Source organism: Penicillium hordei (genome assembly GCF_028827395.1).
Source record: "Penicillium hordei strain IBT 12815 chromosome Unknown utg000001l_segment0_segment0, whole genome shotgun sequence".
NCBI classification, from domain to species: domain Eukaryota; kingdom Fungi; phylum Ascomycota; class Eurotiomycetes; order Eurotiales; family Aspergillaceae; genus Penicillium; species Penicillium hordei.
In genome coordinates this window covers 4,682,179-4,705,387 of record NW_026623142.1, presented here as the reverse complement: position 1 = coordinate 4,705,387, position 23,209 = coordinate 4,682,179, and the positions used below count along the sequence as shown (strand labels likewise).

Genomic DNA, 23,209 nt, shown 5'->3' with positions numbered 1-23,209 from the left:
GTACACGGGTCCTTTGTTCCAAGGTTCCATTCCCATTTCTTTTTTTTTTTTAAAAAAATAATTGGATTTCCAGGGTCTACTATCCGCTTTAGTCCACGGAGGATCCAAGTTTATTTATTTCTTATTTCTTATTTCATTATTTTACTATTTTCTTAGTTTCTTATTCTTATTTTATTCTTATTTGGTCACTACGGTATACTTTCTATATTCTATAGCATACAGAGTACTACAGGGGTCATCGTCCAAGCTATCAGTTCCTCTCTTAGCGCAGTGGCGGACACGGCACAGAATCAGGACTCACTTAATCAGGACTCACTTTTCCTGCAAGGACCATGGGTCCCGATTGAGGTTCATACAACATAGAGCCTTAAATCGTGGAGATAGCCCATGCAGGGTATGAACCCCGAGTGTGACCCCACCGGGAAAAGTGTAAAGCGTTAAAGTGTACTCCGTACATTGTACATTGTACAGCATATCAGGCACATATATATGATATTACGGAGTACAATGTATGTAGTGTGAGGTCTAGTTGCATCGTATAACATAGGTGGAGAAGATCGCGTGACACGCATTTACCAAGGGCCATGAGTAGTCTGTGTTGGTGCATGTACTAAAGTGCAAGATAGCTGTCAAGCATGCGAGATACCGAGATTCCTCGGTTTTCATGTGAAGGAGTCCATATGAAGCAACCATATGAAGCAACAAAAAGGTTATGTGGATAAAGCATCGAAAGCTCTAATCCAATCAGCAAATACAGCGATTGACTTGCGCAACACAGTAGGGATCATGGATTTCGATTAGGAGAAGACTTGCGCGTTGGATGATTGGAACTAGCTCAACAATGCTGTCAGTGCTCTTCGTTTTTGGTTACTATTCCAAGACAACAGAACTGAGAAACCCATGTACAACATATATTGTAAGTAAGACAGGATTCCTGTTCTGGTGATTTTCTTTTTTCTTTTTTCTTTTATTGTTATTTTATATATATACATATATTAATTTATGAATTGCAAGGGATCGGAGACCCTACAGTACGCCCCATTCACGACGGTTGAGGCACACAGCGAGGGGTGCACACTTTTGTGGATCGGGCGCCTCTGGCGCGTTTCTTTTTTTTTTTTGGTTCTCCGTCAACGGACTGTAGTACACACTAAGACTTAGACTAAGATTACGGCCCCTCCTTCATGGCCCTTGGTATTTCTTGCAGTGTTGACAATGTCTGGTGACATGCGCCAAGAGAGTAATCTCTCCACTTTCTGCAAGTACGTCTTGTTTGATGTATGGGTAGACAAGGGGAATCTTGGATGTTTTTATATGATGCTATACAACACTTCCAATTCAAGTAATTTTTGAGTCCAAGTGATCTGGTAGAAGAGGGGAAATTTCTGTTACAGCACACACCGCAGTTTCTACCATGTCCAGAGTGACATCTTATTCTCGGGGAACTCCAACCTGAACCGCAGAGATGGGACTGAACCGAACTTTGTTTTTTGATGGTGGCGGGGGGGGGTCCGATCAAACAGTTGAGTTAATCGCCTGTTAAGGCGAAAAGTATATTCTTCAGGCAAAAAAGTGGCGTACTTAGTCTAAAGCCTCTAGGGCAAGATGTCAAATGTAAGCCATATCCGAAGTTTCCCGGTGGTTTTTGGTTTTCCGATTCCCCCCTTGACACGAGACCCACTACGTAATTGATGGTGATGAAATCGCAAAATAAGTACTGGTAAAGACTAGTGGCCAGGGACAAATTACTTGGAGTGGTTTAGACTATGATGCATGAATTCGGTGGTTTAACTATCAGGTCTCTCGAACCGAACAGGAGGGAAAAGAAAGGATACATTTTAAAAAAGAAAAAAAAAAAAAGATGAAAAAAAGAATTGAAAAAAAAAGAAATACTGTATTTGAATTCCCGATCCACTCACGGGCGTTTCAGGTTGTTAGCGTTGACCCTGAGAGTGGCAGTGTTCCTAGTGGGAAATGTGGAGTCTAACCAGGATCGCACGCAGGGATCTCAATTTTGGAGACCAAGCCAAAACTGGCTTTGCGGGGAGTTGCTGGGGGAGGGGTCACGTCATTTGACTTTTGTAGCTTCGAGTGGTTCATGCCTGTATATAGATAGAGTTACATAAAAATCGAAATGTAAATCTTGGAACCTTCAAAAGAAGACGGATATACTGAATGTAGGGAAAAAGTCGGAGATATTTTCGAATTTCAACAATCCAAGGTTAACCTTCCTACTTTGTTTGACCTATACCAAGGAGCAGATAACCACGTTGACTCGAAAAGCGCGGGATAAGCACGCGTCAGCTTCTGGTGGGTCTACAGATACAATTGGTCGATCAACAGCTGCCAAGATCGGCTATCGACTATCTGCCGTCTCTAGGTGGGGTTGGGTTGAAATTAAATGCCTATTATTGGTTGGAAGGCTCTGCAGCAAACATGTAAGAATGTGGACTCAAAGGAATTAAGCTAGACTAGTCCAAAATAGGTGGAACTAATCCAGATTAGTCTGAAACTTTGGAAATAAACGTAAAGGGGCCCGATATCGGGGGAGGGGATGGGATGGGAGGGGACAGAGCCACCTTGACCAATCATCGAAACCATAGTTCAACGTGGTTTTTGGCGAAGTGTTTTTTAGGTAAAGGGAGTATCCAGATACGGATGCCATACTCCGTATGGAACTTAGGTTTTAACCAATTTACCCGGGTTCCTCTTAGACCTTCTACTCCGTACAGTTTTTCATAAACTCGAGTGTCCACAGGCCCACTCGGTCGATGTAACGTTGTGGGCATCGCAAAGAATGGTTTAGGTGAGCGTTTCAGCTGTTCTATATATAGAAACCAGGTTTTGGGGTTTCTGGAGTAGCGTAGCCTGGTAGCATAATAATCAAAGTGCAATCAATCCATTACCCTACTTCGAGAGTTCAATACCACGGAATATCATCACTAGAATAAGTACGCTGTATCCAGTCTGAGACAAAAAAAAACCATAAAAAAACGGTGATTTGCACACAATGCCGATCTGCCGTGCGGGAACTGCCAAGATTGGAGCCCCATGCAGATGACAGGCCTTTGTTGGTCAAGGGTACCTGATTGACACTCGGCATTGAGGCGGATCGTCAACGTGCTAGATAAGGATCTGGGATCTGATTACAGCGTACTTTGGGAGAGGTTCTCATTTCAGCCAGGTGATAATCGTCTTTACATGGACGATCGATTGTATATTGAGATCAAAATCCGGGAGTTTATGTATTCATTTCTCCGATGTTCCTGCGGTTGAACTGTCACATAGGTGTCTGACCGCCCTTTTTCTTTTTCTAAAATTTCCAGCGGGTTTCTCGGGAAAGATAATTACTCAGTATGGAGTACGGAGCACGGAGTACACGATGATTAAATCGCGAAGTGATAAAAAAAAAAACCTCTCAGGGTCCCAAAGGACGCGTCACTACAACATAATGTGAGCCGTGTTGGAACGAGAAAAGCGGTCAGGCCCGTCAAGGCCCCATCTAGAAGACCTTGAAGAGCTCCCTCACAACATCCACCACTTTGAGATATGCTCCACCCCTCCCGTGTCTAGCAGGGGCCTTCTGGCCCAGTGGACCTGTATAACCTATACCCTACGAGTGATACCCTTTTACAATTTGATTCCATTCCCAGGCTGCGTCTATCCGGCACGCTCCGGCGCAATATTGCGGCCAAGGTATACCTTCCTTAAAAGTCACAATAAAAGTCACATATTTTTTGAACTACTGAACGCCATGTCAATGTATACAGATACGAATTGGGATTGAATCACGCAAACCACATATCCACATCAAAAAATCACAAACATCTTGGCATCCACACTTTTCCATCTCACATCTCCCTCACCCACTTCAACCATGCACCCAAAAATCAGTACCTCCAAACGCCACATTTGCCAACACAGTTGGCGTTTGTTGAAGGCGACGGAGTCCTGCCGGTGAGATGCCAAGTGGTGTCCACCGACACGGCATGGCTGCAAAAAGGGGGGTTACGCTTTGACTATAGTCCGTATGCTGCATTGCTTGTTTTTTTTTTTTTTATTGGATTCGGGTGGTTAGGGTGGTCGAGTTCGCGCCTCTTAATTTTACGGGCTCCATATGGGCTATTCAAATGGGGTAACTTGAAGCTGAAGTAACTTGACTCTGGACCTGGATTTTTGACTCTGGACCTGGATTTTTTTTTTTGCCCCTTTCACTGTGCAGTGTGGACTTGGGACTTGGGTGCCCGACTGACTGCCCAAGTGCTTTCTTTTTCCTTTGGGGGATGTCCACCCCGACCGTCTAGACACGGTCAGAACTCTGGCCAGACTCGGGTGGCCTGTACTGAGACTTTTCTCCTGGGCGTTGATATATAGGTGAGATGTATATAAGATAAACCTAGTAGCTAACATATAGATCCACACGGAGGGTATTCATATAATATAGATCCATTTATTGTCTCAGACTGGTAACCTTGGCTCTCGATACTTGGAAACCAGACAACTTCGTTCTGAGGTTAAAGATGTCTTCAATACACAGCCAAAAGAATAAAGTTCTTGGATAAAGTGCTTGGAGTAAGTTGATAGAGAGAAACCTAATCGATACTCCAATCTTAATCCGGTAACCCGGGACCCACGGTTGTCTTTGAGGCACACTTCTGCCATCCATGGATAGCTATTCCTCCATCCTAGGTAGACTGCATCTGGGAGACTTGACATTGGACCGAATGAAGACCGAACCCTCAATATTCGTCCATGGCCCGCAAGTTGTTTAATTGCCAGTTTCCAAGGTTGGTGACCCAGTCTAAGTTTTTTCTGGAAAACCTCGCAACCGAGGACGCCGTGGCGTTGCCACAGTAGAATGCGGAGAAACTGAACAGCCTGAAAGCGAGAAAAACAAAATTCCAACGGCACTTATTTTGGCTTTGATTCCTGGTTTACGTCCATGGTCCCAAGCTCCCCGCTTAGATCTCCGCAGTGGCAAGAACATGGTTGAACATGTTTTGTCCTCTTGTCCGGGAGAGCGGCGGTTGATCCTGATCCCCGAAGGTTTTATGGTTTATGGTTTTATGGTTTAGGAGCACGGAGTATAGCATGTATAATACAAAGTATATGTTGTGTATGTGTACATTGTACTTTGGTCATACGGTATACCTTTATTTTCTTCCCCGAGCTAATCGCCAATCATGGATGGAGAATTGGATTGGATCAAGGTTATGTAAGTTTTCTTCAGCCTCTTCCTCGGGTCTGCCCCCTCTCGTCCTTGTGATCAGCACTGCACGGAGTACAGACGGTACGGAGTACCTGTACCACACAGAGCGACTCCCGGGGGGGTTACATCAATCCCCGAGTCTCGGGGACCATCCTGATTCCATCTCGGAAATTTATTTCTTGCGAATTTATACACTATTGAAATATCAAATTTGATCGGAGAGAAGAGGAGATGCCTGGTTCCACAGCACGAGGACATGGGGAATAATCCCCAAAACAATAAACACAGAGAAAGAAACAAAATAGGGCAATAGATTGTGATATGTCCCATTCAGGCTCTTTATTCTACCGTGCTATTGCGGGAGCCGCGCCCGCCAATTTGTCCAAAGCGGCCCTTTTCCCGTTTTCCCACTCACCCCCATCGAAGGTTGCGCTGTTCCGCCCCTCTGACGTCGATGTCCAGCTGTTCCAATCCCAGACAGGGGAGGGGGAAAAACATGGCTTGCAGCCCGTGGCCCTTATCACCATAGGTCTAATACGAGGTTGTCATGGATTTCATTTTGGTTCGCCCGGGTGCCTTAGGCGTGGACTTAAGGGTGTTCTATGTGATACAGCTCGCATGGCCCGGCTAATGGCAGCGTTGGTATTCAAACTTATTCCTGCTACCTGCAGGAGGCTTTTTTTTTTATGTACTGTGGGCGCGATCTCATTGCACGCTCGTATTTTTGTGTGCATTTGTGGTTCTGCGACCGAGGGAACATTAAACGGTGTGACTGAGAAGTTTTTGTTTTGAGGTCGGAAAACCTATACGGAGTACGGAGTATTCGTATAGTAGAATATGGTTCCCGCTCTTGCTCTAAGGTAAATTTTTACTACCCGTGTGGAGTGTGCCCCAGCGGACTGCACTGTACATCCTCCACATGTCAATGGAGCACAACATCTGTATATTCTGTCTATAATTTCTGAAACAGGAGTCCTTCGGCTTAGGATGTCAAACGTCATCGCATTTTTGGCAAATTCCCTGACCGAATTGAATTAGAATGCAGTCAATAATGTTGGCGGCTAGTGATTCGATGCTCCCTTCTCTCTATGTAAGGTCGGGTTGACGCGCTAGACCCTCTCTGTGCCGTGTCAAAGGCCCCTCCATGGCTTAAGCCATTCCTTTTTATCCTTTTATCTTTTTAATTTTTTTTTCTAAAGAATAAGAACAGGAATTATGTTTATGTGCTAGGGTTATGATCCTGCAGCTTGCCAATAATGAGAGACTCCAGTATGCCCTCCCAGATGTGGGCTTTTGTCTTTTAAGCCATGTCCTTTTTCAAAGGGTCTTGGAATGTTTTAAGAGGTACGGAGTACATTTAGTGTACTTAAGTATTGGCCTTACTGGAACTAATGACCATAGTCTGATAATCATATTGAATAGACTGGACTCCGTGCTTCGTCAAGAACTATCACTACATATGAACCCCCACGGTAGCGGGTATACCCTTTGACATTGGGATCTGCCCCGCTACATTGAAACAGCAGACTCAGGGCGAACCTTGGTGAGTTTATTTCTTGGCAGTCCCTTTCTCTCTTTTTTTTTTTCTTTTTCCATATTATTATAAATCATTATAAAATTTTTTATTGTATTCATTTAATTCATATATTTCCTTTTTTGTTTTCTCTTCCCTCAAACACGGCAGAGTTGGACCACTCATCAGCGTTCATCATGGCTAGTTTATAATTGAACATTCCCCTAGTCTACACCCCCTTTGAATCTGAGGTCACCGACTGCTTTTTGGGTCTCATGATTTTCTCCTTTTTCGTCTCCTTCTTACTCCGTATGTATATTGTTAGTAGGAAATAATTTTGGTTATGCTTTTTTTCCTGGTTACTTTCTAACTTCTGTGGCTCATTATAATTACGGTTCCGATGCCGGAGTCGAGCAACTTTGACATTCTCATTTAAATACTGATCACACAGAATCTTTAGATCTTCCATTCCTCAGCCTAGTTGATGCTTAAGCAATTAATTTATTTTAGACCCTGATTGACAAAGGGTAAATTGTATTACTAGTATGCTTAGGGTAAATATAAAGAGTAATTGCAACATCCGAGGAACTGGTTCCCGTTAGGGACCACTTTTACTTTTTCTCCAAGCAATGCCTATCCTCCGCCAATCCTAAGAGGGAAAAAAGAAAGAGAAATATTAATAATATTAATAATAAAAAATCTTAAAATGAGAAATCCGAAAAGTGAAAAAAGAAATAAAAAGAAAAGTTAAAAGCCAAAAAATCATAGAAGAAAAGAAAATAATTAAAATAAAATAATTAAAAAATAAAAATAAAAATAAAAATAAAATAAATACCGGTATTATAATTTCCAGCGATCTGCAACCCCCGACGGGTCGTCGTCAGTGGCACTTTGGAGTATATGGGATCATGCCTCACACCTTATATTCCTTCATAAGCTTCGCCGATCCCCTTCCCCAGACTGCCTCTGCTTTCTCTTTTACTCCCTTAAAAATTATAAAATAATTGTTGATCGTCGGGTTTATCACTTTCTCCTTCATATTCCTCCGGATCAACACAGACGATCAGTTTATTCCAAAGGAAAACCCTTTGGACTCGATCTTCGAACTCTCTCTATACAGTTTCTACACGCGATCGATTCGCGACTCTATTCCCCATGACGATGGTTATGGAAAACCAGAACCGCCCCTATGGCGGCATGAGCTTCGACAATGTCTACCACCACACCCCACCACAATTCACAGATCCGTGGGCGGCGCACACTTCATCGCACTCGACACCACCAGTCTATGCGACTTCCATGGGTAATGGTGCCAGCATGGGTCTCAGTCAGGTCAAGCAGGAGGAAGTGAACCGCACCGGCATGTCTATGCCATACCCCAACATCCCTGTGTCCGCCCCCTCAATGGTGGCTGGGAGCACCTACGCGGCCGCCAGTTATGGCCCCGAGGTAATGGGAATGCAACACGAGGTGCCACGCACAACTTTCGATCAGGCTCCCTCCTACACAACCGCTCCCCCAATGAGCAGTTTCGCGCCTTCCAGCTATGCCTACGCCCCCATTCACCCCTCCCCGCAAGACGCCCGCCGTATCTCGCACTCGTAAGTTGAATTCCAAGTCCGCATTGCTTACATGCTTCGGAGTCGCAAAAAGAAAAAAAAAACTTACGCAAACCCACAGAGATGCCGCCCGCGTTGGCTCTTCAGCTTCCGCCCCCACTTTCGGTGACGCGCTCGACGCCAGCCGTGGAATGGTCGCTCTCAGCCAGGACTTGACCCCGCGTAACATCTACGGCCCCGGCCCTCGCGGCACGCGAAGCTCAGCCGATTCCTACGGTTTCCCTTCCACCCAGTCGTCCGCTTCATCCATCTCATCCGGCGGCAACTACCCCTACTACAGCGCATCTGTGGGTTCCGTCGACTCCTCCGTGACAGACTATAGCTCCACAACTTCCGAGTCATATGAATCGCGCACTCTCCCCCGGCCGACCAGCCTCTTGGCCGGCAGTGCCCCCCCTGGCCCACAATCAATGATGAGCCAATTCAGCTCCAAGATGCCCTCCAACACCCAGAAGAAGCACAAGTGCAAGGTCTGCGACAAGCGGTTCACGCGTCCGTCTTCCCTGCAGACGCATATGTACAGCCACACTGGTGAAAAGCGTAAGTCTTATATTTCTCAAGGCAAATCATTCTAAATTCATTCTAACATTTTTTTTTCCAGCATTCGCGTGTGATGTCGAAGGCTGTGGGCGGCACTTCTCCGTTGTCTCAAACCTGCGTCGACACAAGAAGGTCCACAAGGGCGAGAAGGACACCGGCTCTGGCGATGACGACGAGTAATCCGTGAATCTTCTTTCATACGACTACATTCTTCTATTCGACGCGGAAACCCCATCGAATGCTCTCTCCCCTACCCCTTTCGCGTACAGAGCGCCAGACCTTCCACCCACCGCAAACTCGTTCTCCCTATGCCATGAGCAAATCCATGAACCAACTGCGTTGGCATGTTTTATACAAACGGCTGGGGTTTTCTCGTCTCCTTGTACAACAGCATGGATCACCTTTTCACCACCTTCTATATGAACTCCCGACAAATATTTCCTGATCGGAGAGAGACGCCTATACATACCATACTCATTCCAAAACGGTCTGTGATATATGAGTATAATGGGTTCTGTTCGAGGGCCACAGGCAAGAGAGCTTTTTCTTTTCTTTTTTCTTTCATATTCCCATGTTTCCTTTGTTTCACCCATGTTACGACCATAGAGGTTTCCGGCTGGATGCGTTGTTTTCGTTTCATTTCTTATTCTTTCGCTAGACCTGGGCGTCACCTTTCTGCTTTTTCTCGATACCATGGGGGCTTGTGATGATTCGATGTTTCTTTATTTTCTCTCTGCAGGCCATACCCTGCCTGACTCTTTGTTTCACTTCTTAATCTTCCATGGCTTGCATTCTGCATGGCTTAAACCTATTACATTGTTATCCTTTGCCCCGGTCGCCTTTTCCCACCAAGTCTGCGTTTCAAGTGCATGGGTTCACGTGCAAGTTTGGGTTGGTGTTGGTGATGATACCCATAGGAAGATGCATTGTTCCTATTGTTTTGATACTGGCTGGGCCTGGCCCTGTTCAAGTTTCACATTACAGTCGCTACTAAATATATTGTCTAATCAATAAAAGACATTCTGAACATTCTATCATTCTCTATTACGTAGTTGATTTTCTTTATAGCCATCTAGTCTTGATATCGTGAGCATCACAACCGTTCGAGTCTTCCACTCTTCCCAGCTCGCTCCGCTGCTGCTCGACCAGCACGACGCCCAAAGACAGTCCCAGAAGTCAATCCACTTCCGCCAGGGTAGTTATCGTGGAAGATACCTCCAAGCATGTCACTCACACAATACAATCCAGGAACCTCATCATTTGTCGTCTCCGAAATGACCACCGCAGTTTCAGGATTCACAGCCAATCCACCAAAAGTGAACGTGATGCCCGCCGTGACCTTAACAGCCAGGAAAGGCGCCCTGTCAATAGGCAAAGCCCAATTCGACTTGGGAACAGCCAGCCCCTTAGTAGCAAGTCCATCCTTGACAGCAGGATCCCACCTCTTTTGCCCATCTCCATCCTCAACAGAAGCATTATACTCCTGAACGCTCTCCACAAAACGTCCAGGATCAACAAATCCCACCTCCACGCACTTCTCCGCAAGCTCCTCCAACGATGCACCCTCAATGCACTGAACAACCTCACCCCGATACTCCTCCCCACGTAACCACGCCACAGTCCGCGCATCCCAAACCTGGAACGTAACCTGTCCAGGCTGCTGAAGCACCCGCTGCCCAATCATCGCATACGTATAGTTCCGCATATCAAACCCTTCATCAACAAACCGCTCCCCATCCCGATTCACCATAATCCCAAGCGGATACCCACTCTTCGTAAACTCATTCGAAATTCCCGATTCCCCGAATCCGCCGGTGCATCCGCATCCCACGCCACACTATGGCATCCACCCCAGTTCCCGGCCGTCTTAGCCGACACATCCCGCTGCGCAACCCGTAGCATCTCACCTGTATTATACGGTGTGCCATGCACGCGCGCACTATCCCACCCAGGACCGAGCTACGGCGCACGTAGTTGCGGGTTTGCTAAACCACCTGCGGCGAGAATGACCGCGCCGGCAGCGATGGTGATTTTCTTGTGTACGCTCGCACTGTCTGTGTTGACAACTTCAACGCCGATAACAGCGCCGCTCGTCGGATCAGTTATTAGCGCCGTGGCAGCCGTGTCGAAGAGCACATCCACGCCGGCGTTCCTCACTGCGCGCAGCTCATCCTCAGCAAGACCCTTTCCGCCATCTTGGGTTTTCAGCGCGAGTCCGCCCCAGAACTTGATTCTGCCGTTGACTTAGTACGCCTGGCGGTTGAAAGAGAGCTGAAAGCGGATGCCGTTGGCAGCTAGCCAGCCTACGGCGGCGCGCGAGTCGTGGATTAGAGCTGCTGATAGCGCGGGGTCGGTGCGGTTCCCCGTCATGCGTTGGAGATCGGCGGTGAAGTCTTGTTCTGTGTAACTTGGCATGTCAATTGCGGGATGCTTGTGTCGCGTCGGTGTTGTTGACTAGTGGGAGGAGGTCGTGGAGGCCATTGTGGACGGTGCGGAAGGCGCCGGCTGTGAAGTAGCTGTTGCCTCCAGCCCAGGAAATGGGACTTTTGTCGATTACGGTTACTCTTAGGGTTGGGATGGTTTGGGCGGCGGAGAGGGCGGCGCTGAGGCCGGCGTTGCCGCTACCTATAACGAGGATATCGGTTTTTTGAGGCAGAGGCAGAGGCAGAGGCAGAGGCATGATGGGACTTGGGAGAACGTAAAATTGGAAGTTTGAGATGAGGTTTATAGAAGCAAGTGACTTGTACTTGGATTGGAACTGTGGTTTTATACTCCGATGCATTTAGGGCTCTGCGGAGGTTCATTCTCCGGGTGCTCACCCCACAGTCCCCGCAGTCGGCATGTCGATCTCGGGATTTGGATATTGTGATTGAGGTTTGAGTTGTGGAATGACAAGAGTGCCCCGCCAGATTTCTTAGGGTAATTGGGCAATGTCGAAGGGTCTATCTAACTCGTATTGTATATCTAGAAGCATGTGAGCCTCACAAGAGGCATGGGTTGGCCTACTTCCCTACGGTGTAGGTCAATTGAGTTCGAGTATGACATACTCGAAATGAATCGCAATGAGATTATGATAATTGATGTTCAACTAATATTCTAGTCGCCGGCTCTGATATGATCACGGCAGACAATGCAGAACCAGCCCCAACGCCAATATGAGATCCCCGTCGAACGAACGGAATGTACGCAGAAAATTACTGAGCTCGACAGCACCAGGCATACCGTAGCCCATTTGCCTTGAACAGCGAACGTATCTAATGAATCCGGTCCAGCTTGGCCCGGTTCATGGCAATCTGATCGTCGACAAAGTCGCTCTGTAGCCAGTTAGTCTCATATCCACACGAATACCAGATTGAACGGATCGCAAAAACTCACCTTGCCCATAATACGCTCCAGATGTCTGTTCTGCTCATCCAGCTCCTTGCCAGTGGCCTTGGCAAGACCGTTCAACCGACCAGTAGCACCACCGAGCAGATCCAAGTTCTGCTCGATCTCGTCCTCCATTGCCTCATCCTCGCTATCTGCCTCGAATTGGTACTTGGCACGCTCGGTGACACTCGCCTTCTTGCCCTTGCCCTGTTTCGCCGCATCGCGGTCAATATCACGGAACACCCGGTCCATGCGCTGATTAGTCGCGTGCGCCTCAGACCGTGTGCCTTCGCGGATATCACGATCCTCACGGTGTGTATTGAGGGTCTTCTCATCGCGGTCACGCCGGCGGCGCGAGGCCGTGAACGGGTTCGACACGTGCACGGCAAACATGCTCTTGTTGAGAGTCTTGAGCTCCTTTGCCTTGTCCTCCGCAATGCGGCCTTCAATAGTTGTCATGTCCAGGCTCTTCTCTGTGTCGTGGATTGACTCGCCCTGCGCACCGAGTCGGGCCAGAGTGGCACGACCGGTTTCTTCAGCCTGCGCGGCAGCCCGGAGTGCATTCCGTGTCGACGCCACATCACCCTGCTTCACGAAACGCATCTCGTTTTTGGTCGCCTGGACCTCCTCTTCCTCCTCTTCCTCAGCTGTCAGCTGTCGATCCTGGAAGGTCGCCATGCTGTATTCGTTGCTGCCACCACCGTAGTTGTTCTGACCTTGGCCATTTTGGCCATTTTGGCCCTCGGAGTACGGCGGTGGTGAACCGGCCGAGTTGTCCGGTAACCGGTTCTTGTTCTTGTTGGCGCCGCCGAACAGCTCGTTGCGAGCGGAGTCTGCAGCCGCGGGGTCATTGGGATCGCCGCTGCCCAGACCTCCGTAGCCACCGCTTCCATACCGCGAGCCGGAAGCTGGGGAGCCGGCGCCTGCGCCAGATCCGCCGAATCGATCACTGCCGTAGCCGCCTTGGTTTCCGTATTTGTTGGCGGAGTACTTGTTGTCGGAGGGGATGGAGTGGGGGCTCTGCGACGAGCGGCCGCCGTTGGCAGCTGGGTGGTCGGCAGGCAAGGGGGCAACACCCGCGCCAATTTTGGCTTTAGTGTATGGGTCTACCGGAATTGGTTGGGCGTAAGGGTTTGGGGTAGTCGAGGGGCTCTTGTCCTTCTTCCGCGAGCCGAAGAGTGCTCGGCGGCTAGAGTCCTCGTCGCCATCGGATTTCTTGAAAAGTCCCATTATGTGCGGGGATGCAGGGTTGTAAAGATCTGTTGAGTGAAATTAAAATAATCGAGGGTAAATGGAAGTAAGGAGAAAGAAAATGAAATGAGACAAAAGAAAAGAATTAATGTGAGACGCCTTCAGGGGAGCTAGATGTTCGAGATCGCCGCCTGATGGTAAAATACATACGAGGGGCATACCAAAGTAACCTACCAAGTTCATTATGAATATAGTATTGATAACCATACTAATACAAAAATTACGAAGTTACATCAGCAGTGGCAGTGCTAACCCAATGCGGGCGCAGTGGCACTTCAACGTCTCTGTTTATTTTTGGCCACAACATTGCCTCTGCTGCCTGGATGAAATGGCTCCTTTATCGGGGTCTGATGCGGACTACTTTAGGGACAAGGCACGGAGGGATCTCTTGACTTTACTAGAAGGCGTGCGTACAGCTCCTTGATATTCTGATCTGCGCTAACTATCCTCCAGGCCCGGGGTAAGAAGAACCTCGTCATAAGCCAGGAACTGGCCGGCCCAGTGGGGCTATTCGTCAAGTTCTCCGTGCTCCAGGAGTATGGTGTGGACCGGGTCTTCTTGCTGGAAAATGCAAACATAGACTCATCACAACGCAATGTTGTATTCCTTGTTCGTGGCGAGAAAGCGCGCCACGTTCGAATTGTGGCAGGTATGACATTGTCTCTTTTTTCGCCCCCTTTCGGCTTGTTACGCTGGCGTAGATTGGTTCTCATTCATTTGGGTTCATGATGGGTTATCATTAGATTACACAGAGGCTTTTCTACTCTATGTAATCTGGAGAAACGTTCCCTATATCGATATTCATCTTTACAACATTTTTACAAGCTCGTTTCATTAGGGCCCTTTCCTGCTATCTCTGATTGAGTGCCATCAGGACAAGCTGACATTTCTACCTTAGAGCAAATCAAACGCCTGCAGAATAATGGGAACGTTGGACATGAGTTCTCCATCTTTTTCGCTCCAAGACGGACTCTGGTAAGCAATGCAGTCTTGGAGGAGGCGGGAATCACTGGCGACGTGAACATCGCCGAACTTCCGCTCTATTTTATGCCTCTAGAACAAGATATCTTGTCACTAGAACTGGATGAATCGTTTGGGGACTTGTACTTGGTAAGTTAATATAGGTTACTAATGTTTGAACGAGACATTTTCTGACCTTGCTATTCAGCACAAAGACCCCGGGTGTATCTTCCATGCTGCTAAGGCTCTTATGGGTGTCCAGCAGCGCCATGGACATTTCCCACGTATTGTCGGAAAAGGCGACAATGCCCGACGCCTGGCAGATCTCCTGTTGCGCATGAGAAAAGAACTTGATGCAGAGGAAAGCTCCGGATTAGCTGATCCCTCTGCACGAGGGCTTTTACCCAGTGCGAGTGTAGAGAACTTGATCATCATAGACCGTGACGTTGATTTTGGGACGGCTCTTCTCACACAGCTTACCTATGAAGGCTTAATTGATGAATATGTCGGTATAAAGAACAACCAAGCAGACGTTGATACGAGCATTGTCGGTCCTGCTCCCACGCCACAGTCCCAAGAGTCATCCAAGACACCCCAGCAAGCCAAACAAGGGCTGAAAAGGAAGATCCAACTGGATGCCTCGGACCAGTTATTCAGCCAACTGCGAGATGCAAACTTTGCGATCGTGGGCGATATCCTGAATAAAGTGGCACGTCGCTTAGAAAATGAGTACGAGAGCCGCCACACAGCTAAAACAACAGGCGAGCTTCGAGAGTTTGTCAACCGATTACCAACCTACCAGCTAGAGCACCAGAGTCTTCGAACCCATACCAACCTCGCAGAGGAGATAATGCGACTCACCCGCTCCGAAACCTTCCGCAAAACTTTAGAAGTCCAGCAGAACAACGCAGCCGGTGCCGACTCTACATACCAGCACGAGACAATTGAAGAGCTTATAGCTCGCGACGTCCCACTAAAGACTGTGCTACGGCTCCTGTGCCTAGAGTCCTGCATGTCTGGGGGCCTCCGTCCCCGCGACCTAGAGAGCTTCAAGAGACAGATCGTTCAAGCCTACGGCCACCAGCACCTCCTCACGTTCTGGGCGTTAGAGAAAATGGAGCTTCTTCAGCCTAGATCTTCAGCAACAACGATGCTCCTCCCTACATCCGGCGCGCAAGCAGGATCCAAGACGAACTACGGGTACTTGCGTAAGAACCTCCGTCTTGTCATCGAGGAGGTCAGCGAGAAGGACCCGAACGATATTTCCTACGTGTACAGTGGCTTTGCACCCCTTAGCGTCCGCTTGGTTCAATGTGTGTTACAAAAGTCCTACATGGTCTCGCTGATTAAGGGAAGTACGCCGGCCGCCTCGTTGAATACTGCTAATACAACGTCGCCTGGCTGGCTTGGCTTCGAGGACGTTGTCAAGAGTGCTCGCGGTGCGACTTTCAGCATTGTCCAGAAGGGTGATGACAAGGCTGTGCGGGCGCGTCAAACGCTGAGTGGTAACTCTGCTACAAAGGCCGTGTATGTCTTTTTCTTGGGAGGTATCACGTTCACGGAGATCGCCGCGTTGCGCTTCATTGCTGCGCAAGAGGCTCCGCGGAGGAAGATCATTATCTGTACCACGAGTATCATTAGTGGTGATCGGATGATGGAGGCGGCTATCGAGAAGGGAAGCTTTGCCAAGGCGGAGTAAATGGGCTAATCTACACCTCAGCGATCATAATGATACATAGATACACATGTATGCCATACTCGGAAGAAATGGAGCAGCACGCTCTAGTCTTCTTTTTAATGTAAAGACCAAGGCGCGCCGATGATCGTAGTAAGGTTCACATAATTCCACCGTCTGCTTCAATTCTGAATCTCAACCTAGGAAACTGATAGATATCCCTAAGATTGATTTAATAGTTAAATCCAGAATGAACACCCATCAACCGACCCTGATACCGCTCTATCACCTCCCCGAGCCGCACCATAACACCAGCAGAAAGGGTACGTATCTGCTCCTGCGGATCAGTAACCGCTGAGCTGGGGTCAGCCCGCGCAGCAGAAGGCGGCGTCCGGTCGAAGACCTGGGAAGCCCACTCGCGCAATTCGATCACCTGCGTGGCGTACTCGGTGACAAGACGCTGCTCGCCATTTGAGCCAGACGCAATATTGAGATCCACTATAGCAAGGAAGAGGGATAAGAGTGCGGCAGTCACTGTCGGCTCGCTGGATGTTGAGGCTGTGTGTAGCGGTAAGAGGAGGGAGAGAGTTTCGTGGGTGAGCGCTGGGAGGAAGGGGGTGTGGGGGCCTGTTGTGGAGAGGACGAGGGAGAGGGTTTGAAGGAAGAGGGTTAGGAGATGGGGGATGAAGAATGGGTTGTATGAGGACGTGGAGGAGCTATGGCGTGTTAGTGTAAATGATTCGAAATGAGATAGGGGAACATTAGGCATACGAGGAGAACTGCAGCATCATAATTTCAAATCTGCCCTGCAGTGGGAAGAAGAAACCCTCAGCAAGAACCTTGTGCAGATCCTTAATTGTGGAGTTTTGGCGCTTGGTGTCACGCTGCTGGCGTTTCTTCTCGACTTCCATACGCGATGAGAAGGTGCGCACTTTGAGAGCATTGGGACCAGTTATTGTATCTGCTGCGTTGGCTGCGAGCGGTTCCAAGGATGTGCGAGACATTTCCCGAGTGAGCGTTGCAATGGGAGACTCATTCGTTCCCGAGTACATGGCCTCTAGGGCAGGCGAGAGCCGTTTGGATGGGAATGAGGTATCCCCAGTAGTTGGGAGACGCAGTGCTTTGGCATCGTCTTCTCCATTCCCGGCTAACTCGCGAGCACTGAGACCCAGGGCCGTGAGGACAGCGGATCGCTGGACTTGAGAAATGTCTCCATCGAAGTAGATAGCAGTAAACCAGCGGCCCATCTTCAAGGGCTCGGACACAATCAATGCAATCATGCTTTGTAAGCGAGATTCATGGAATGACGGATGATTGTTGTCATTTTGAAGACCCACGATGGTGAGAGCTAGCTCTTCGATCTGCTCGGCAAGTTCTGTTCCGAACCCTATCTTCCGACGAATCAAGGATGGGGCAGTGGTGATGCCGAGATGATAGCGCTCGACATTCTCAGTGTCTCGAAGAGATGGGATCAAATCACGGATGTATCTTACATTTGTTAGCGAAATCGATATTAGCAGGCAATCAGTACTTACACAGGCGCTGTGGGTTTATTACGTTGGATCAACGTAGGATCATCATCAGAATCGTATGCGTCGTCGTCCGGCTTTTCATACGGAATGAGATCGTCGTCTTCCTCATCCTCATCTGCGTCACTATCCTCGACTTCTTCAATAGCAACGATTTTGCTTGTATGATGCCGGGAAAACTGTGCTTTGGGCTTTTGTGCAGGCTTGGAGCGAAGTAGTTCTGGGTTTGCTGCCAATGCCTCTTGCAATGCTTTAATGGATTCAGGCGAACCGACCTCATCTTGGACCTTGGACAAACTCAAGTACCAAAGAGCTTCCTCGCTTTGCATCTCCTCTAGATCAAATTTCAGCACTTTGTCTGGCTCCTCAATGAGTTCGGATATTCCTGTTCCAACGATCATGCCAAGAAGTCGTGCTCTGTTAGAGGACGCAGCCAGTCGATTGGAGACTGCATTGAGATATGCTGTAGACCGGCCTACTTCTTTCACTTGCGCTCGATCTAGCCGGTAGAGGTGGCCAGCAGCAAGAAGAATCACTTGTGCAGTTGCTATTCAATGTCAGAGGCTAATGTTTTGGGAACGGCGGACTGTGGACTGTTGACAAACCATTCTGAACCACATTTGGGATATGTTTGATAGAGAAATTGTCTCCAAATTGCTCAAGGCTGCGTATGAGCAGCGACTTCAAGAGATCTGTTGCGTGTATTTAGCTTCATTGTCTTGTTTTTCCTTCGGCAACGCAAACTTACCACCGCGGTTACTGCTAGTGGCTAATATTGCACGACGTAGTCCCAGCGTGTTTATCGAGCCACCTTGCGATTTTGAGAGCCATTCCATGACCTGGCTTTCCAGGTCTGGCCGAGCAGAGATGATGATGGAAATCAAAGCTGCCACTCTTTCAATGGGCGCTGAAGGGGCGATCGACTGGCCCATTATCCCCGATAGATCATCTGAAAAGTGTTTTCGTTGTATATCACGGAAGATTGCTTCTACAAATGCAAGCTGCTCCGTCCGTCTGAGGTGGTCCAATAAGATTCTAAATTGCGCCGGTGAGGACTGCCGAATAAGTAGATCCGAGTAAATTTCTTTGACAACCTGATCTGTGCGATGTTAGTATGGGGCTTAAATAGAGCCATATGTGTATGTTTACCTGTATATCCAAGGCTTAAAGCTCGCCCTGTCAACATAGCAACTGAGGCCCAGTCCCCTCCGTTATCTAGAGCTGGTCTCGCCGCCATATGAGAGATATTGCGCCCAAGCCATGATGCATATTGGGAACCATTTCCAACCCAGGAGATTGAAGACACTGATTTTGACTCATCAACAACAGTAAGAGCCTCGGCTGCTGTCGATAGGATCTTGCCTGCAGCAACGAGCGACACAAGCTCTCTCCACGTAACTTGCTGTCGAGTTTTGTTGTCATAGATAGTCGAAATGTCGGAAGACATACGGAACAAAAAGTCTTTTGGCTCTAGCAAAGCAGCAAGCACAGCCAACAGATCCCGGATACCGAGTTGGCTGCTTGAACCTTGGGCTTGCTGGGCAGAAGTGCGGGCCGCGTTGATTAGAGATCGTAGCTGAGCCACCAAGGAACCGAGACCAGCGACGCTGCTAAGGCATCTCAATAATGCTGCTCGAGCTTTGGCATCTTTTCCTTTGCTGTCTTTTGTATCTAGCGATCCCCAATGATTTGGAATCGTGGTGCTGACTAAGAGTTGGAGAATCTGGGCTGTGATGGGACTTGCAATCCGGAGATCGAAGTCCTTTGTGGTTTTAGACTTGCTAAAGGGGTCAAGGGCTGCCAAGATGACAGACAGCTGTTCACGATCGGGGCTGGTTTTGAGTAGATCTATCATGTGACGTGATGATAGATATTCAGAATCGAAGTCATTTCTTGCTGGCGGATCAGCTTGCAGAGACTGGACAGCAGATGTAACAAGGGCATCTTGATCTCGCTTGACAGTTTTCACTGCCGTCAGAAGGCCCTCCATTTTTGATATGGGTACCACTTCGGGGGAAACACAGTTATGCTTGAGGTGAAGATTACAGTAGGCGGGCCTTGGATTAGTCAGCCAAAGTCACGCCCCTGTGGGTACCCTGACTTGGCACAACCTGTAACCTCCCCCAACTGGAACCCGTTTTGTAGTCAGTGTTTCTGATGATAAACTTAAGTACCGGTTGGCAGATAGAGACTGTTAAACATCACAGGCTTATCCATTTCATAGAATATAGAGTCACGAGAAACCATACGGTGCTAGAAAATCAGAATGTAGGGACCCAACTAGACCTCTCAATAGCCTATAAATGGGCCGAAGCCCCCAGCCCATAGCCCAACCCACAGCCCATTGATGGGCGCCCACCAATGCCTATCAAAAGCCCATTTCTGTGCACAAATATAGTCTTGGCATATATAAAGTAGCTGATTAATAGATATATTTTACGCATATACCAATCTATATATTGAGTATCATTATATTACTGTAGTAAGAAGTAGGAATTAAGTAGATATTATACTGATTTTAGCATTATAATACTAGATTTCACACAAAATTTCATATAAAATCATACCAAAAAGGACCGATTTCACCACGAATTTGTACTTAGGATATAGAGAGATATATATGTATTAGGTCTATATCTAGGTGTCAATTGTAGTAACACTAACGGTACCTCTACTTACTATATAATTCCTTAATAAAAATAAGTACCCCTTATAGAAAGTAAAGCTTTATAAAAATCAACTTTGTATCTTCTAATATCTATCATTTTATATCTCATCAATCAAATCACTTAGTCCTATAAGTTAATTTATAAGCTTAGAAGAAGGTTTCTAAATAGCTTTATATATCGCTCTGATGGTAATTTGAATACCCTAAAAAACTAGAGAAAAATGCATTAATTATACACGTACAATAGATTGGTATGTTTGTATTGTCTTGGGCCAATTATGGGCCGGAATGGTCCCTACGGGCTTTCATTCCGGGCCCACGGCCCACCGATGGGCCTAAAGATAGGGCCCAAAACCCAGCCCATTTGGTGGGTTGGGCTGGGTTGGGCTATAGGCTTTGTGGGCTATTGAGAGGTCTAGACCCAACCTTGCTGAAGTTCTTGCTCGGCCCAAGGAGGCATGACATTCACACGTTGCGGGCATAATGATAAAAGTAGCTCTCGTGCATACGCAGAAGCAGTGAGTGCTGCATATTTATGCCAGTCATAATTTTTGTGAGAGTCACAGTAATCGTAGATTCCGTGTATTACCAGACATGGAAAGGTATTCATCAGACTTGCAGCTTCCATCTCAAAGCACAAGATATTCAGCTCTGGGTCGTTTGAAAATTCGTCTCGCACGATAGCATCCTTGAGTACAGTATTGCCTGACGCGATATTTCCGTAGTGAACATGAAATACACGGTGGGTGCGTCGCTCCGGGCGGACCACTACTGAGTATAAAGCACCTTCGTTGCAAGCGTTTCCATCCGCTGGCCGAGATACGATGGCATAAAGCTGGCCCACCCCACCGCTGGTCGTTGATAATCTTTTATATCATCAAGATCACATCGATCTCGAGTGCCCCGAAAGGTCGTCGCCGACCCATTCGCGGATACACTCCAAAGCCTATGTAACTCGCGCGCACACACCAACACTAAGGTTTTCCGCGAGGTCTTCCACGCTGTTCCCGACAATGCCATGCGGAACTGGGCTACTTACAAGGTGTTCTATGAGTACTACTTCCACAAGGCGGATAAGGAGACGGAGGGTAAGGGGTTCAGGCGTCCTCCGCGATCCCAGTGGGGTCATGTTGTGCGTGATGATTTCGCGCCTGGTGCCGAGGGCGCGAAGCAGGTTAAGGAGTTGTTGAGTCAGGTTAAGGGTACATTGGTGGAGATGCCGTTGAAGTTTTTGATTGAGAGGGATATTGCGAAGGGGGGTATTACGTTGAATGAGTTGACGCAGCCGCTTTATACTTAGGTTGGTTGGTGATTTGTTTCTTGTTGGAGTCATAGGATGAGATGATTTGCATTTGGCGAATGTTTTATTAGCCTGCAATTCGATTTTTCTTGATTCAGGTATATGAGAAATTGCTAATCTATAAGAGCAGTTTCGTTGAATTTGAGGTTTTTTTCAGAGTGGTGAACTCTCTATCTCTAAAGTTGTAGCAGTCGTACTCAACGAATTTTGCTTTTCTGAGTTAAAAAGCATACCCCCAGCATGCTGCTAGTTTAATTCGTCTCAGATGCCACCTTCCATTCCGCAAACTCAAATTGCGCAGGCTCAAAGCATGGCTTGCCATAAGCACCCTGTGCATAAATCGCGAAATGAGACCCGGCGTTCGGTGATTCCTTTCCAGATCGGCGGTGCGTCAATGCCTTGCTGGATATTCCACCCAATTTGATGTGCAAGCTACAGGAGAATTCACATTATGTGTGGATGGAATCGAGGTCAGCTTCCCGAAATCACATTACTCTCCACAATGCATTTGTCTAAATTTTATGATTATTTACTCTCAAATCCTGCTCCAGCCATGACAGTCGAAGATTTCTTATTCGAGCCGAAGAAATTGGAAATGCGATTGAGTTCCAAATGGAGGACCATAAGCCTTACAGAGTCACATTGCGAACTCATTCTCGCGACATTCCTTCGCCCGACGGAGAGATTTCTCCTCATTCGGCGAAATTATGCTTCATGGAAAAGCATAACGATCGTGTGGCCATCGCCGAGGCAGTCACCGTTGCTGCTCGCTCAAATGTCAGCGTTATCTTTGGGGGTCGTACACACGAGCATAAGTCTGAAGGGTTCGACCTTCAGGCCCTGAAACTACCCGGGAGCCAAATCCGCATGATCAAAGCAATTGCTAGTGTATCCAAGAAAACAATCTTTATTATACACTATGGAAATCCCATTAATGTCTCTCCATGAACGGTGACGCGCCTCTCAAAATCTCCAGAAGGACAGTTGATATTGCCGTGGACGTTCAGCACACAAGCGATAGGGCTGGATATGAGGTTATTCAAGTTTCTAGCTAGCCTCCGCTCTATCCCATGATCTGGAGACCTCAGTCTGAGCTCATCGCGTTCACTAAAGCATGGCTTGAGCCCAACGGAACTAAACGGATCGGTTCCTCAGTCCCCCAGCAAGACACCAGCGGCTAATGGGATAGCTTGGCTAAATGCTGGCGGTCTCTCAATGGCAATTACAAGATCGCAACGGGGGATCATGCAGCTTATCTGCAAATAGAGGACATGCAAACTTGGAATGGCCTGTGATCAATGCATGAATACGTCAAACCATTAATAGACCAAGGCGTTTGCTTCCAAAGCTAGTGTTTACATAGGATTACGTACACTTGATTTACAATTCTGGCAATTGAACTTTTCTTACTAAGAATTTTGTCGAGTCGTAAGTTCGTATCGAGTCGCCGAGCGCAGTTTCCAATGATCAGGTTCCAGAAATCTTCGAACCCTATTTACAGATTTCATTGCATCATCTCAAAAACAACAGTAAATAGCGAGATGGACTTGTGATTAGGCGTAATATAAAAAACAAA

At 47.7% G+C, this 23,209-nt stretch overlaps 8 protein-coding genes across 8 annotated transcripts; 4 read left to right on the top strand and 4 right to left on the bottom strand.

Annotated features, from left to right (window-relative positions):
• Positions 1 to 7,877: 7,877 nt before the first annotated feature.
• On the top strand, positions 7,878 to 9,061 carry N7537_001797 (C2H2-type zinc finger protein; the record flags this gene model as incomplete). The annotated part of the gene is made up of 3 exons (XM_056892855.1): positions 7,878 to 8,323; positions 8,403 to 8,881; positions 8,943 to 9,061. The coding sequence occupies 3 exons, from the start codon at positions 7,878 to 7,880 to the stop codon at positions 9,059 to 9,061; spliced, it is 1,044 nt and encodes a 347-aa protein (XP_056757850.1).
• Positions 9,062 to 9,974: 913 nt separating this feature from the next.
• N7537_001796 (uncharacterized protein) lies at positions 9,975 to 11,296 on the bottom strand (the record flags this gene model as incomplete). The annotated part of the gene is made up of 4 exons (XM_056892854.1): positions 9,975 to 10,650; positions 10,713 to 10,840; positions 10,892 to 11,107; positions 11,189 to 11,296. 4 exons carry the CDS (start codon positions 11,294 to 11,296, stop codon positions 9,975 to 9,977), a joined length of 1,128 nt encoding a protein of 375 aa, XP_056757849.1.
• Position 11,297: 1 nt separating this feature from the next.
• N7537_001795 (uncharacterized protein) lies at positions 11,298 to 11,561 on the bottom strand (the record flags this gene model as incomplete). The annotated part of the gene is made up of 1 exon (XM_056892853.1): positions 11,298 to 11,561. The coding sequence occupies one exon, from the start codon at positions 11,559 to 11,561 to the stop codon at positions 11,298 to 11,300; it is 264 nt and encodes an 87-aa protein (XP_056757848.1).
• Positions 11,562 to 12,056: 495 nt separating this feature from the next.
• Positions 12,057 to 13,480, bottom strand: N7537_001794 (putative plasma membrane SNARE protein (Sec9); the record flags this gene model as incomplete). Its single annotated transcript, XM_056892852.1, has 2 exons — positions 12,057 to 12,195; positions 12,257 to 13,480. The coding sequence occupies 2 exons, from the start codon at positions 13,478 to 13,480 to the stop codon at positions 12,136 to 12,138; spliced, it is 1,284 nt and encodes a 427-aa protein (XP_056757847.1). The 3' UTR covers positions 12,057 to 12,135.
• A 277-nt stretch (positions 13,481 to 13,757) lies between these two features.
• On the top strand, positions 13,758 to 16,160 carry N7537_001793 (Sec1 family protein; the record flags this gene model as incomplete). Its single annotated transcript, XM_056892851.1, has 4 exons — positions 13,758 to 13,907; positions 13,955 to 14,150; positions 14,400 to 14,611; positions 14,670 to 16,160. The coding sequence occupies 4 exons, from the start codon at positions 13,758 to 13,760 to the stop codon at positions 16,158 to 16,160; spliced, it is 2,049 nt and encodes a 682-aa protein (XP_056757846.1).
• Positions 16,161 to 16,184: 24 nt separating this feature from the next.
• N7537_001792 (telomere length regulation TEL2 family protein) lies at positions 16,185 to 19,655 on the bottom strand (the record flags this gene model as incomplete). Its single annotated transcript, XM_056892850.1, has 7 exons — positions 16,185 to 16,243; positions 16,395 to 16,852; positions 16,908 to 17,624; positions 17,672 to 18,212; positions 18,271 to 18,357; positions 18,414 to 18,764; positions 18,815 to 19,655. The coding sequence occupies 7 exons, from the start codon at positions 19,653 to 19,655 to the stop codon at positions 16,185 to 16,187; spliced, it is 3,054 nt and encodes a 1,017-aa protein (XP_056757845.1).
• A 1,696-nt stretch (positions 19,656 to 21,351) lies between these two features.
• Positions 21,352 to 21,633, top strand: N7537_001791 (uncharacterized protein; the record flags this gene model as incomplete). Its single annotated transcript, XM_056892849.1, has 1 exon — positions 21,352 to 21,633. The coding sequence occupies one exon, from the start codon at positions 21,352 to 21,354 to the stop codon at positions 21,631 to 21,633; it is 282 nt and encodes a 93-aa protein (XP_056757844.1).
• A 612-nt stretch (positions 21,634 to 22,245) lies between these two features.
• Positions 22,246 to 22,581, top strand: N7537_001790 (glycoside hydrolase family 3 protein; the record flags this gene model as incomplete). Its single annotated transcript, XM_056892848.1, has 1 exon — positions 22,246 to 22,581. The coding sequence occupies one exon, from the start codon at positions 22,246 to 22,248 to the stop codon at positions 22,579 to 22,581; it is 336 nt and encodes a 111-aa protein (XP_056757843.1).
• Positions 22,582 to 23,209: the final 628 nt, after the last annotated feature.